Source organism: Ptychodera flava, chromosome 8, assembly GCF_041260155.1.
Source record: "Ptychodera flava strain L36383 chromosome 8, AS_Pfla_20210202, whole genome shotgun sequence".
Classification (NCBI taxonomy): Eukaryota; Metazoa; Hemichordata; class Enteropneusta; family Ptychoderidae; genus Ptychodera; species Ptychodera flava.
The window spans coordinates 9,943,384-9,959,579 of NC_091935.1; the positions used below are offsets into that span (position 1 = coordinate 9,943,384).

Below are 16,196 nucleotides of genomic sequence, written 5' to 3' on the forward strand. Positions count from 1 at the left end.
GGAGCTGATGTATTTTGACACAAAGTGTGTACAGTTTATTCCCAGAAGTGTTGATTAAACTCCAGTTTGCCTTTGGCAGGTGGATACGCTCAGAGGTTTCACTTTTCATTAGCCGAGAACGTGAGACCCGTGCATAAAATTTCGCACAGTTTCACAATGCCTTAGCCTTTGGGACTCTCGCTTGAATTTTCGTTCGCATTTTATGAACAGAGTCAGCAGATAAAATAACGAGCTTAAGTTTGGTTGCCTGGTTGTTCCAAGAATTAAAACCTATTGTTGTATGGAGGTATCGATTCTATCGACGTTAACCTTATGTTTAACTCTACTCGATTATATCTAAAACCGCGCCCCGTTGTGCTTGTATATAGTGGTGTATATCTGTTGACGTTCGTCACGCCTTTAACGCAAATGTCACCGACCATATAAATGGACGCTAATTGTTTAATTGCAAGGAGCGCGCTTTCTCAAAACGAAGATATATTACAAAAAGTCAATGATAAGTCATGGTTGATGATATTATTTCACCACGTGGTAAAGGACCAGACTCCGCTTTTAGCTGGTCGCATAGAGATGACTATGCAGTTGCTATAGTTACACTTGCTGTATATTTGGTTCCCAGTTGGTATTTGTTCAATGGTTGAAATGCAAAATGGCCGCCATTCTTCGTGTTAGCTTCTGCAAGTATTTTCGTGAACAGGACACTTCGGAAACCCGATACATCTTATATTCCACAAAACGACGCGAAGGTATAGTAGGCAGACATTTGTAGTGTTTGCATAGTTTGGATAAAGTCCGCCTTTTCGAAATAATTCAAATTGCAGTTTCAGGGACTGTGACAATAAATTTTCTCTCCAAATGAAGCTAGCGATATGTTCATATGAGAATTAATTTTTCCTCCTGGTTATCGTAGTTTCGATAAAGTGACTCTTCTTGTATGTATGTTCATTAAGAGAAAATGCTGTTAGAATTAATTTTGCGCAAAGGCAGAAAACGTTATTCAGCTTTCCAAAGTCTGCATGTGTGTGCTCTTCGCCCATCATAATTTCCATCCATCCTACCCATGTCAAGAATGCACCGACCCAAACCAGCTGAAGGAGGCACGAGCAGTAGAGCGTGTTTCTCATCGCAATATAGAAATACGTCACCGCACTGCAAAGGGTGTCACAGTAGAGCCAGGAAGAACCCTGAGAGCTCCGTGCCTCTTCAGTTTTTTCCCTGCCTTTATCTCTTGTATCGGTGTGAACAGGTGAACGCCTTGTGTCAACATTATGAAGTCTGCTGTAGCTACCATCTTCATCGTATTGGCGTGGACTCAAGTAATCTGTGAGTACGACCATTTCGATTCAGTCTAACTTTCATTAAAAATGTATGCAAGTCACCCATTAACGGCTGCAATTGCATTTTCAATTATTAAACTGATACAGTTTACAAGGAAACTGGCGCTTTAGCGTGAACGTTCGAACGCTGTATACTTCGAAATCCACTCAGAACATTTTCCATGAAACGAGGAGACAAAACGAGATGACCAGAATCACCATTCTCAGTTCAATTGATTTGCAAATTCACCAGTCTTAGGATACACGCTCAGCAGCGCTATTTCCCAGAATTGTCTTTCATTCCCTTTTTCTCGTATATGAGTATTCAACTTTCATGAAAAGGCAGTAATACTGTCGATATCGATCGAAAAAGTAGAACGCGGGCGACCACAACATTGCAGAAAGAAGGCTCGTCTCTTATTGGTGTGTCAATAATCGATACCGATTTGCCACTATGCGGTTGTTGCGGTTCACCAAAAGCTCTGTCGACAGCAAATGTGCATGAAAGTCAAAATATGCCAGCCGCACCCAAGAAATCAATGATGTTTAGTGATATGGATGGATTTCAAAAGGAAAGCAACGCATCTGACGGATCAGAAATACAAACCTTCATCATTTCGTTTTATCCGACAGCCAAAACATAATCTCTTGCTCCCTACGTCGATGATGTAAACCTTATTAAATCAAGAAGCATTTCGGCCTTGTATACTTTTTTATTCTACCTCTTGACAGCATCAATTAATGGAAGTGTCAAATCCTGCAGGTAGCAACAAGAATTCTTCTTAGACACTGCTTTGGTCAATATGCAGGAATGGGTAACATTACATCGCTTTACACCGCTTTGCTAAAGTGAATAAGAACAGCCGCGGTGCTGCTTTTGGTTGTCTAACCGATCATAAAGTAAAAAAGAACATGACTGTCTTTTTGCTCTTCTTGTTATTTTTTTCTCATACCTCAAAAAATTTATGAATTATTTACAATTATTACAACGATGCAAAGGTGGACACCGTGTTTATTATGTTTCATCCAGACTTCTTAGGAATTTGATATATAAAAAGCATAATGATCACCCAATATTGTAATGGCGTTTTTGATTATGTTATGCTGTGGTCGCCATGGCTGTGCGTGTTCGAAAGTAACTACACACTGTGATAACCGTATCCAATCATATGCATTATGATCAGACTTGCCCAGAAAGGTCGTACAAGGGTTATAATCCATGAGCAAACGACAACTGACAGTATGTCCAAGGGGTGTAAAGCAAAAGACATGATAATTGAACAACAAGTGACACTCAGGTTTCAAATCGATGCGAACGTCGAAGGATTTTCGCGATGGAGATTCTGATGTGACGTCTTTTGAAAGATATCTATTTTGAGAGCATATGGAGTGTGGACAGGTAGCAATTCTAAACTGCTTCGAACCTTGCTGTTAGTGCTCAAGGGGTTCTATGACGAGTGTTGGGACTGAAACAGCCCATTACATCAACGTTCAATGCGGTAATTCGCTTTGATGGAGCGTTGAATTCGCTGTTTTCAGGTAGGGCTGATCAAATCCCAATTCGATGGTTGTGATGAAATGATAGCAGCTGAGCCGACGATCTCCTTTTATGAGCTTGTGTCTCAGAGTATACAAATGCAGTGTATGTCACATTCGTCTGGACACAGTGAGAGCAATGCACTAACATCTGCAGTCATGCAGCATTCAACTATCTAAGACGGAGAAGCAGAATGGAAATTTGATTCCTCCCCCCAACCCGGTTATACTATTCATAGACTTAAAGCTTTAATTCTTAATGCATACGAACTTCATTTCTATATTTTGCATTATTAATTACCGTTTTGCATATCACCAATATTAATTATAGGAGATCAATCGTGACAATTTAACCCTAATAAATATGTCTTTACCCGTGGACAGACGAGCAGATTAAGCTATATCGGGATATTATGTATCGGTAAATTTAAACAATCTACATCATTCATATAAGCTTTGAAGAAATACTTAATACATCATCTGTGATAATTTATACTTTAACGAGATGCTTTGCATAAATACACGTCTGGGGCAAAAGTCAATCGTGTTTCGATTAAATCAAACATCATTTCGAAAGAACATTTAACACTTATGCGTCAGTGACAATTCTGCCATGGAACAAGCACTTGATTGGCTTAAATAAATATTAAATAATACAAGTGAATGATCCGTTGACCACGTGATCCATGGAAACAGATGATTGTATCTCATGTTATGAAGGAACAACGTCGGTTGCTTTCCGACGGTTTCTTCATATTCTTGTCAAGGAAAATTGAACTCTTCAGCTTCTTCAAATCAATCAAGGACTGAAATAACATCAGTTTGTGATGAGTGTGAATCGCCCCGATCTGTCTTTACTTATGTCGCTGTGTTAGCCGTAGGCTCATAAGCATACACTTCTGGGTATGTACCAGATGTTTCGTGATCGTTTTCCTAGACTGTTTATGTCTGTACGCATGGAGATATATTGTTAGTCAATCTGTCAGGATGTTTCAAGATGCTAACCGATACGTGGTGACTGATGATAGCGAATTTACCTCTTAATATTTTGGTCATGCTTTCTGCGTAACATGGTCATAATTTTGATAAAGGCCTGTCTAATTATTCCGCCATTCGAAACTTAACACCAAACGGCCAATTTTTACCGGTTAAAAAAGAAGCCAAATTGCACAAATAAAGTCACTAGTCTAAAATATTTGTGTAGTATTTTCTGTTCAAACAAACAAGCTATAGGCCAGCCTGAGAACACGGATCCCCTATTAAAGGATATTCGATAACGACAGTTGTCAAGATTGCCACGTCTCTAAATTGATTTCGTTCTCAAAACGCTGCCGGTTCTTTACTTCAAATACAGAGATTGCGTGACGGCCACAAAGAAAAACTGACGTGCTTGAAAACAATGTTGAGTGACCGTGGTGACTTCCTGCAGAAAGCTTTCCTTCAGAGAACGCTCAATTAAAACGTGTCGAAGGAAGTGCTACTTCATACAATTAGATTTTTCTTTCATATTGTGAACTCGATACAATATATGGAATGTCTCTAAAGTGTTTGGGCTTGAAAATTCAACGACTGGGAATATGTGCAGTGCATATATCCTCTGATGATCAAATTAAAACGTATAATATGTCCCCCTGATCGACCTGATGTAAGAAGCTAATGTACATAAATAATTAATGTGGTCCTGTAAAATTTAAATATTTTACAGGAGTGTCGTATGAGAAAATAAATTGCTTTGAAAATGCAACGACTGGGAATAAGTGCAGTGCATTATTCTTTGTCGTACTGACGATCAAACGTATAATTTGTCCCCTGATTGACCTGCTGTAAAAAGCTATTGTACATTTCTAGTAGTATCTTAAATAATTAATGATGTAGTCCCGTGAAATGTACATATTTTACAGAAGTGAGTGGCGTGTGAGAAAATAAATTGCATTCAAAATCAGCCCGAAAGAAGAAAAAACGGTTTTTTGTATCAAATTAGACCTTAGATTGTAAGTCCTCAATTTCACATTCCATCAGGTGTCGTGTTTGGGGTTCGTTTAAAGGGAAAGTGTCGTCGGAGCTGCGCCTGTGCGAGTTTCTTATTTACAAACAATGTATTTCGTGCAAGATATCTAGATGCACCTCATCTACATAGCTTCAACATTTAAATTATACGATGTAGATTAAAACAGACATGTTTTAACTGTCATCAATCACCATTGTACTTTAGATACAGTGTTTACATCGGTCGTATAGGTCCCATACGACCTTTGAGCGTAGTTCCGACGACGGTATCCCTTTAAGACAGATGTTGTCGCCATGTTAAATCGAATGAACCAATGACCACCCTGGCATAGCCACAACCTATATTTCGTTGGAATTTCCTGTAGGTTATCCTGATAGTATATAGCCTGGACAAATACAGCAAGATTTGGTAGTTGTCTGGATTTACGGTCAATAGCAAAGTGAACTGCCGATTTGCAGTAGTTTCTCGATTCAACTGTTGGGATAAAGGAACACAGTGTATGATGAATAATATTTTCAAGTTGTGTTCGACACTTTCAATATCACACAACACATGTCTATACGAGCTGATTTCTTTGTCAGTGAAGCATACCTCCTTGACCTACAATATATTTGCATAGCGCACGACACAGTGGTTTCACAGGAACTCTTATCAAAGCGCGTAAATTCGAGCAGCACACATTAGACGAGACGTTTGAACTCTGGCCCACCGTATACCAGCCCTTTACTTCAGTATATTCTTTGGCTGTCATGTCAAAACTCGAAATACCATTGATATCACTGCCTCTATAGTAAATATCCTTCAATTATACGGAGTGGCAACCTTTGAAATTCTATAATAATGTATGCTGTTAGGTACAGGCACACGGAGTCTTTTGATATGAAGTGGGGTATTCTCTAACAAGAGTAGGTACATAGAGCAAAGGGTCATGGGTCTCAAAGTAATAATACGTAATGCCTTTTAGTCTCAATGAACGTTATAAATCTACAGTCGGAAATTCGTTTTTGAATTTCCTTTTAATGCTAATTTTCTTTTGCCTCGCGACGTGTTATCGGCCTCTGATCGTTATTGGTGGTATTTGTGAACGGACATTTTACAAACGTGAGGGAGACTGCATCTCGTTTCTGCTGCGCTAATCTCGTTTTATCCCCGGGACAAGTACGCCGGAAAGGTTTGAACTCGATGGCTTAGTCGGTATATGTGAAATGCGTGTTCTTGCCACTCAGGCAAAAACTCCTCATTTTGATTGATGTTCGGTGAAATATTAAGGTTGTCATTTCGAGATTCACAGTGAATCCACGGAAAGCAAAATCTGCAATGAATCACCCATATCAACATAACATCCATGTAACCTCTGTCAAAGGTTTACATCGATTGATTCATAAAGAAATCGTGCGTCGTTTCCTTTATGTTACGAACGCCGAGATGCATCCAATCGTTAGCTATCTACTGGTATAGTCGATAGGATAGAAATTTAAACGACAGGTAAATATTTTGAAGACGGAAAAATATTGACAGATCTGCTTTCAAAAAAACAGTTCTTTTCTACATTCAACTATACTTAAATTAATTAATTTACTTATCTATCTATTTATCTATCTATCTATCTATTTATCTATCTATCTATCTATCTATCTATCTATCTATCTATCTATCTATCTATCTATCTATCTATCTATCTATCTATCTATCTATCTATCTATCTATCTATCTATCTATCTATCTATATTTCAAAAAACAGTTCTTTTCTACATTCAGCTATCCTTAAATTAATTAATTAATTAATTAATTTACTTATCTATCTATCTATCTATCTATCTATCTATCTATCTATCTATCTATCTATCTATCTATCTATCTATCTATCTATCTTTCTATCTATCTGCCTGTCTGTCCGTCCATCTGTCTGTCCGTCCGTCTGTCTGTCTGTCCGTCTGTGTGTCTGTCTGTCTATCAATCTACCTACCTACCTATCTATCTATCTATCTATCTATCTATCTATCTATCTATCTATCTATCTATCTATCTATCTATCTAGTCTGTCTGTCTGTCTGTCTGTCTGTCTGTCTGTCTGTCTGTCTGTCTGTCTGTCTGTCTATCTTTTCATTATCTTTACGTAGACAACCATTGATGCTTGCCTACAATTATCAATGCATCTTCATTGCTGGTATTCCAATATTCAAAATAGCTGTTAAGACTATTTGATAACTATCATTTCGGCCTTTTCGACAATTCTACAAACATTTTGAATGAATGCAACACAGCATTCGGAAGGCAGGAGAATCGTCATTACGTGGTCGCTTTGTGGGATGGGATGATTTGCAATTTTGTCAAAAAAATTACATCACCAGAAATCTTCAAATTGTCAAATACTTAACATTCAGTTCAAGCTCTCGTATGTCTTACGCAATGTAATGTATTTTTCTAAGTCGGAGAACATCGATTCTGTCAGCTGTCAATACTAACAGCTCTACACGTGTTTCCTATCAGTTTTCATGAGTCGCTAACATCGAATTATAACAGTCATACTCGTTCATAGAGGTTACTGCGAGTGACAGAGTTGACCCTAGAGACTTGTCGTTTTGTTTAATCAACATCGCTGCAACAAATGGAGCGCGGTCTTCACTCCGCTGATGGGTGGCATTCACCGCCATGTCACGTCTTCATGCTGACGGAACATTCCGATGCAAATTTTTGTCTGAAACTGTAGTTTCTTAAACTTTTACAACTGCCATGAATCGACGGGCATTTGTATGACATTGATTAACACAGCTAAATGGAGGCAAAATGATTGATAAGGATGAAAGTGGCGGTACCTTGAGAGGTTGACACTGATGGTATAGCGAAGTGTATTCCACGGCGAGCGCCCCCTATTGTTCTTCTCCAGGGTAGCATAATGAATCCGAGCACTTAATAAGAATATATAATGGGACTGAGGAGAATATGGTATCAAATTAATCTGATTCCTTCTAGTTCAATTTGGCAAGAACAAGTTCAAGTTAAACGTCCTATTCTCTTTGCTTGAATGAAACACATAAATCTGTATTATTCTGTCTCTAATCTTTTCCAATCGTGAATGACAGCTTTGAGCATAATTGACCCATGAAATTCAGTTCGTTATGGTGATGCACTATAAATGTCGCCTTTCCCCATTGTCTGGTTACCAGTGTGGTTTTCATCAATTCATTACAATACAACATTTGATTCACAGTCTTTTTGAAGTCCATTTGGATGGCATCTCATAATGCCCGGAACAGACATATCGACGAAGCATAACTTTCACGTTCAACGTTGTAGTGCGGCGACCAGTAACGTCACTGACAGCCTATCCCGGTAATAAAGTCAGCTCGGCTAGAGGCTGACGTAGTTAATCGGCTCTTCCCTTGTGATAATATAAACTTTAACTTGGGTAAACCAGAGCGGATGACGCCATCATGCGATAGATCACGACAACAAGTTCCAACAAAAATCACACATGCTATGTACCCATGAGGAGAAATACGGACAGACTCTTTTATTCTAGGAATACTTTTATTCTAGAAATACCGGCTGTGCAACACACGTATCCCGCCTATTCTGCTGAAATTTGTTCGGCTAACGATGACAATACTTTCCGTATGACTTGCGATACCCTTCATTGTCTCTGATTCATTTTATACTGCACACAATTTATCGAACCAGCACATAGTGCTTACAACCCACTGGATATTTGACTGTTATGATTTACAGTGTTCTCAAAAGAAAAAAGCAAAAGAATTTTCCGCACTTTAATATTTTAGAGATGAACGTAATTACTTTGTAATTGTAATCGTATTTTATATTTTTGAGTTTTTAATTGTAATGTATATCGGAAGCTTCATCAGAATACAAATTCGCCGTCTTCTCTTTTGTGTATCATTGGTTTTGTCCAAGATCTGACCTTGGATGAAATTTCACAAACTCAAGCCTTAAAAGAGTGCAGCCAAATACCGCGTAACATCACTGATTATCTCTTGGGGCCAGGTAAAATGTACTGTGCTATGGAGAACACGATTTTTTTTCAGCATATTGTATGTGTGAATATTAGCTATGACCAAGGAACTTTAGCTTAGGGCATGGATGTTTTCTGTGAAAATATTCCATCGTTGTATATGCAATACAAATTTGTTTTTATCTTCCAAGGTGCCATTTAATTTAAAGTAATCGATGTATCACTCAAAGTTTCTTATCAGAAACCTCAACCAATGTTTTGAATGTGTGGAATTGCAAAGTCTATCGATATGATAAAGTGTGTTTCACTGCTTTGTCTTAGATACACAAAATTGCAGTTTCCCGGACGATATCGCCGGCAGTTGGCTGTATAGTATCGACAATTCTGACAACGATGGGAAACTTGACTTGAACTCTGAGAACTACACCGAGACATCTGGGGAAGATCGAAAGACATACGTTTGCTTCAAGTCGGCCCCCGAAAACGCCACCTACATTCTTAAGACGGTGAATGATGAGTGAGTATAAACATTACTTTTGATAGCAACTCAAAATGCACAGTTACATGAAGCACTAACAGATTGACCTTGGTTTCGATCCGAGATTTTTGACAAGGAAAAGTCGCGTCATTGGACAGCCGAAGCGGTTCGACTGTTTTCGAAGGGCTCGTAATGTTTCAGATTTTCAAGGCTTTTCAGTGTATGGGAAATTCATTTGGCCTGTATGAGCATGGTGGTAATTCCATGTTATGAGGGCGCCCTCAGGTTTCGTCTGCTCGGAAATTTGAGTTCACGTGTAACAGGGTAGATAACTTTGTACTTTATAAGTGGTCTTCTCGCTAATCCATGATCATACACTATTCATGTAATTTCAGTCAATCTACGAGTTATAAGTGTTTTGCCTACAAAAAAGTAAACGGGAACGTCTTCATCGGTTACACAGGTAAGTTGCCATTTTACCTTTTTACGTTTTACAGTGTCTTCTTCGGGGACAATACTAAGTCAGTAAACAAAACGACCTTGACTATATCAACGTCAATAATTGTATAACACGGGTGGATTGTCATACAAAGCCTTTCTGCATAATATTATCCTGGCAGTACACTGTAAATGCAACATGTTTTTCATGTGAGGTGTCCCAGTTCTTTATTCTAAGCCGTATTACAGATGTTTAGAATTGAAATGACTGAGAATAAATACTACAGGAGAAATAAAATCCCGATGAACTAAAGACTCCGCCGCGCATTTGCCAGAAAGTCAAGAAACTCAGCCAGTAAAAAATGTAAACAAGCGATTGAGTGAGAGAGTACCTAAATGATTCCGTGTGAGCAGGGTCATGCACAACACCACTGTCAGATTACGCTCAAATTGAAATTGACCATGTGATGATTTTGAATTTCATATGTACATCTTTCCCTGTTGGTTTGCTGACGTGTAGTCCTTGCTCTTTTGTAGCGAGTATCGACAGTACTGAAGAAGCCCCTTCATGTGTCAAAAGTGATTGCGGCGACTTGAGAAAGTTTCCGACACCAGGAAAAGCGTACTACAATGGTAAATAGTGCAGTAAAATCTCTCTCTCTCTCTCTCTCTCTCTCTCTCTCTCTCTCTCTCTCTCTCTCTCTCTCTCTCTCTCTCTCTCTCTCTCTCTCTCTCTCTCTCTCTCTCTCTCTCTCATGTCGACATGATGATGGTACACGTGTACTGGAAAATTCCTTAATGCGGGCACGATTGACCGTCTATTCCTATCGTCTTATGGTAGAAAACGTAGTGTGCGGTCTCTCTGTTAACAGATATATCTTTAAACATATCATGATTCTCTGCATTTGATTAAAATCAGAGTGTAGAGATGGTGACATGTTCAGTTAAACTTGTATTGTGTTGTCTTCATTAGCTGCCGGTGGCATATTTTAATCAGATTGCTAGTATCCATATTTTCTAGTCACTTGTTTCATTTTTTCGAAAAATGTGTTTTCTTTTCATCCAAGCCGCCGAACTGGAAGCTGTCCAGTGTGCTGTTACCGGTAAGTACGAGTGGACAGTGGACGGCTGCATCAACAAGACATCGACTTTGGAGGTGTGTAGTGGCCAGTACAAATCAATGCAATACGCCGAAGGTTGTGGTCCCGTGCAAGCTCCATGTAAGTGACGCTTCAATCGATACCATTTCCCCCTTTTAAACGAAAAGTAGCTTTTCCTCACTGATGGGAGGACACATTCCTAGCATGTTTTATGCGCAGAAACCGCAGTAAATAGACCAGCCCGTCGAATTCACAGGAATTCACAGAAATTCTCAGTAACATTGCAACTCACCCCTTTATTTCCAATACGGTATCTGACTGTGACTACATGTACAGTGCTCAGCGCATAAGTTTATTTTCACTTGGTGACCCACCAAAAAAACTTTACGAGGGTATAGCTACCATTTCTGCGTCACAATAATTCATCTCTTCTTTGTAGTTGTCAACAAGAGCATGAACTGCTTGGCATCATGGGAAAATACTGATGGCTTGAATTATTCCCTCGTGCAGACTGGCGAGATAAAAGATGACAACAACAGTTGGAAAGGAAAGTTTGTCTGCATGGTAAGTTACTAACTTGATACTTTTTTACATTAATCGAACTTTGATTCACATGACCTTAATCTCAACTTGTAGAATATTGAATTTATATATATATATATATATATATATATATATATATATATATATATATTATTTAAGTAACAGATACTATTACTTTTTACTTGAAGTAATTTATGTTATTATTTATAACGCTCTGCTTTCCGCATCGAGCACTGAAATTATAGTTATGCTCAACGAAAAGTAGACGATGAGATTAAATAATACCTTACTCAATTACTAATTTACATCAGACACTTTATTTCTAAAACTACACTAGTACCTCACAATATTGCTTGCGAGCGGCAAGTTCTCAAAGACAAGAATAACAAATACCAGACCTAAATGATTCCTTAACATAACAGTCGCTTGCCTGCTTCTCTGCCGACATGAGTGCCTTATCTCTTTCCACTGGTTTATTGCCGTAATCTTATACCACGATACTAATTACACAGCGACAAAAAGACAACTGTAAGTTGGCTGAAGCATGAAGTAACATATATGCCTCTCAAAGAGATATATAAAAGGCAAATAATGAAACATCTTCATCATTCATGAATCAAACGTTTTGTCTGAAAAGCTCTTGCAAAGATATCTTGAGACAGACAATAATTATATGGTTTCTCTGGTTTGGCGAGTAAATCTTGTAGAGGATTATACAAATCTGTAATTGACCTTATCAATTTTGAGCCATTGAATAACAGATAGACAAAGTCTCATTTGATTGGATACAATAAACACAAAACGTTAAACATCCCAATCAAATGTACTTGGAAGAGTATGCATGAGAATAGTTGCACCACTGTTTGACTGCTAGAAGAGATACACAGAACAGTGGACACATAGACAGTATTTCACATTAATCATCAGTAGCTTAGGTAATTGTAAAGTTGGCGATATGGTACATAGCTAGAGATCCCAGTGCGTGATAACATTGCCAAATTAAGTCAGTTTTATCCAAATGTTTTTGTCCACACTTATCTTCACTCTAGCACAAATTACAGAGTGTCAGTTGATTGTAACATTTTCACCACCATGGTTTGGCAAAATACCCATTGTTATCAATCGTAAGTGTGGACCTGTTTTACAAAGAATTAGGGGGGTTAGGTCGAGGCATTTTCATACAAAGAATTAGGGGTAATCTGTTTTAAGGCATTTTAGTGTCAAAGAAAATGAAAATTGGCAAAGCAGAAGTCATGATTTTAAAGATTGAAAAATCCAATCTACTTGACACTTACTGAGCAGTGTCTCAACAATGTCGGCTGGTCTACCATGGCGATGACGTTCATTTCAGCAAGAACTACAGTTGTCTTTTTGTCGCTGTGTAATTAGTATCATGGTATACGATTACGGCAATAAACCAGTGGAAAGAGATAAGGCACTCATGTCGGCAGAGAAGCAGGCAAGCGACTGTTATGTTAAGGAATCATTTAGGTCTGGTATTTGTTATTCTTGTCTTTGAGAACTTGCCGCTCGCAAGCAATATTGTGAGGTACTAGTGTAGTTTTAGAAATAAAGTGTCTGATGTAGATTAGTAATTGAGTAAGGTATCATTTAATCTCATCGTCTACTTTCCGTCGAGCACTAACTGTAATTTTCCAACGAGGACAGGGCATCTGTATATGCGTGTATGTGTGTATGTGTGTAGGGATGTGTGTAAGGGGTGTGTGTCTACTGAGTGAGTAACTATGTTACAATGTCTTCATTTGTGTGGTAGTATTTTGTCACCAGCTGAAGCTGAATGCAGATGATGTAACAAGATAATTTGCATGCCATTTACACTAGACTTCGAGTATAAAAAGTATACATATTTACAAAGGACCCTAAGAAAAACGATCTCCCCATTTTGACGAACGCTGCGGTGACCGTCAATCAATATCATTCATTGAGTGCCATTGTCACCGTACGAATATATTGTCGTATTTTGCAGGCCCATAAACTGGTTAATAACACTTTGCGGTTGACCGCACGAGATTTCGAGTGCGATGCGGATCAGACAGATACGCAGATAGGAGATGGACTGACAGCAGAAATGGAGAAAGGCATGTCATCACTATTTTCGCAATTCTACAGATGTTTCTGTAAATAATATTGATTAATAGAATCTCACACCCCAAGGACCTGGGATCAGATTTCTCACACGAGTTGGGAATATTTTTTCCCACACTGTCGATCCCGCACTCCTAGCGGCCAGGAATGTGAGAAATTAATGTACGACGACAGACAGTGTCTGGATGTGAATTGATTATTGGTTTCCGTTAATTCCTGGCATCTGTCAGTCGGTCATTAAAGAAGAGGTTGTAACTTAAAACCGAAAATTTGATAATCAGCAAATCATCTATCAAATAAACTCAAAATGTATAACTTTACACACCCGTATATGGGTTCGCACGTAAAAATAATCCTTTTTACCGTGTCTTTCTTGTTTCCAGTGAGCCGTGACGAAGACTGCATTCCACCGAGCACGACGGCGGGTGTCGGCAGTCTAGCATTCGGATTACCTATCGCCATATTTGTCGTCGCCTCGACTGCCTTAGGGAGATTGTAATTCACTTCAGTGAGGTTGCACCTCAGTATTGCCACATTTTATGACACCTCGCAAGAGGTCGATATCGAAGAGTCGTCTGTAGTTGCAATAATCCGATTTGCTTTGATAGACCGTATATGCAATTACGAAGCAAATACATTTCACAGGTAGCAGTCGCGTAGCTTGCAACTCGCCCTCCCCCCACCCCCTGTGTCATATGTCATAATGTGACAAAAAGTGCCGACAGAGGGCGATATAGTGGTTTCATGTATCGGTCCACTGAAACTTTCATAAATTCTCGATAATAACGTAAACTTTCACACTTTATTGATATTTTCACATTAAATCGCAAACATTCACATTAAATCGCAAATGTTGCCGTTCCTGAGGTAAACGATTTATTTTACGAAACTTGAAGGATGTTTTCGTATCTGAATCCGACAGCAGTATGTGAATGCATTTTGTTGGGTCGAGGAGTTTTGATTAATTGTGAAATCTTTACTGTCGTTTTTGTACATCTAAGCATTCCAGAGTCGAAATAGCTCAGAACTTTTCCCCATTTTTCTGGTAGGCTAAAGATGATTTTGCAGCTTCTATTTTCTTGTGTTGTTACACTTGATATTTGAAGTTTCTTGTAATGAGACAGCCCAACTTCCAAATACAAAACAGTGAGGGCGCTCACAGATTTTATTAAAAGATAAAATACCATTGGTGATAAAGCATAACAAATGTGAGTATTTCCGCCGCATATTAATAAGTTGACAGTCTTTCACGTCAGGAAAGTTGGAGTCCACAATTTCTTGCTAAATCACAATAAACATCAAGATACAAGTGTTTGCACGATTCTACAATGCAGTCATTTTTCGGGTAAATTATTGCGCCCTCTCCTGAGTCAACTTTGTTTTACGAACTCGTGGTAAATCACCAAAATGTTGTCGGTTGGTGGTGTAGTGCAGTATCTTCTTATAGCGCCACCACTGCTTGGAATGTGCTAAATTTCGTGTCCTTTCTTCTAATGCCGGTAAAGGCGCGATGACACGGAAGGCTTTGCACCTATGCTTTCGTATCGTTTTATCAGTATTTTGATAATGGTTTGAGACTTATCACATGACGAATTCTACCAGTTTCGTGTGATTTGTAGATCAAAATGAATATTTCTTAAACTGACTTAAAACCTCATCCTCTCATAGGAATTATGTTCAGAACAGTTGACATAATTCGAAACAGATGTTAACTTTTCAGTGTTTAATGTAATTTTTCATATTCACAGTATAATATACATCATGCTAATAATTACAGCAGGGTAAATTCCGTCGAAATCAATGACGTAGTATATTTAACACAAAAATTGCTCACCTTGACAAAAGACTCCCATATTAATCTATCGATTGACGAATAACTTGAAAATTAAAAACAAAATTGAAAAAAAACCCTGAACTACAGTACTAATAGACAAATTTCAAACTTAGTGAAACGAGATGGTCGTTATATATTTGATATATCAGTGTAGATATATCAGTGTTAATTACAGATCTTATTCAATGTTAATCACAGATCTATTCAGTTTAAATCTGATTAGGTCTCACAAGATTATTGAGGGTTGAATTTTGAGGCATTATCAATTAGCTAAAATCCCACAGTCCAATCCGTTGGGCGTTGCGCTCTACAGAGCGGCAACTCCAGGTAGAGTTTTGAATTGATAGTCAGTGACAACTATTAAATGACAAATGCGTTTGTATAATTTTCTTTTTTGTGTCTCATTTGTTGAATAAAACAATTCATAAACTATTGAACAGTCTGCGTTTCTGATGTATCAAAGGGACAGGATTTCCTTGGATTTTGTGTCTCAGTATACTAAGTTGCAGACTAGCTGTTTTGGTGTGTACCAGTACTGTGTACAGTCTAGCGTTTACACCCCTGTCCACTTCTTAATAACTGTGTAATCAGCGAGCTTTTCTAAAGAAAGATCTTTCATGTTAAGGTACTAATAAGGTAACAAACGACAAAGTTTTACCTTCTATTTGAAAAATTTCAAAACTGCATCACTCCGGTAATGAAGTGATCTCTCCTCTAAAGTGACCTCTCGTCTTGACATCAGAAAGAGTTGGTCTATCCGGGAAAAAGTGATTTTTTAGAAATTCCCTTTGCATGCATTGTAAATTACGGCCGCTGAGGATGTGCTTGAATCTAAGAGACAACATTCTATCGCGGGAAGTCATCACC

At 38.4% G+C, this 16,196-nt stretch overlaps 1 protein-coding gene across 1 annotated transcript; it reads left to right on the plus strand.

The window, feature by feature from the left end:
• The first annotated feature begins 1,086 nt into the window (after nucleotides 1-1,086).
• On the plus strand, nucleotides 1,087-15,761 carry LOC139138429 (uncharacterized). The gene is made up of 8 exons (XM_070706814.1): nucleotides 1,087-1,323; nucleotides 9,152-9,347; nucleotides 9,704-9,771; nucleotides 10,284-10,379; nucleotides 10,814-10,966; nucleotides 11,286-11,410; nucleotides 13,377-13,488; nucleotides 13,879-15,761. Exons 1-8 carry the CDS (start codon nucleotides 1,269-1,271, stop codon nucleotides 13,992-13,994), a joined length of 921 nt encoding a protein of 306 aa, XP_070562915.1. The 5' UTR covers nucleotides 1,087-1,268; the 3' UTR covers nucleotides 13,995-15,761.
• Nucleotides 15,762-16,196: the final 435 nt, after the last annotated feature.

Bases quoted from the DNA above. Each gene is read 5' to 3' on its own strand.
- LOC139138429 (XM_070706814.1), top strand. From the start codon at position 1,269: ATGAAGTCTGCTGTAGCTACCATCTTCATCGTATTGGCGTGGACTCAA. The intron at 9,772-10,283 runs GTAAGTTGCCAT...GCTCTTTTGTAG, and splicing joins CGTCTTCATCGGTTACACAG to CGAGTATCGACAGTACTGAA. The intron at 11,411-13,376 runs GTAAGTTACTAA...CGTATTTTGCAG, and splicing joins AAGGAAAGTTTGTCTGCATG to GCCCATAAACTGGTTAATAA.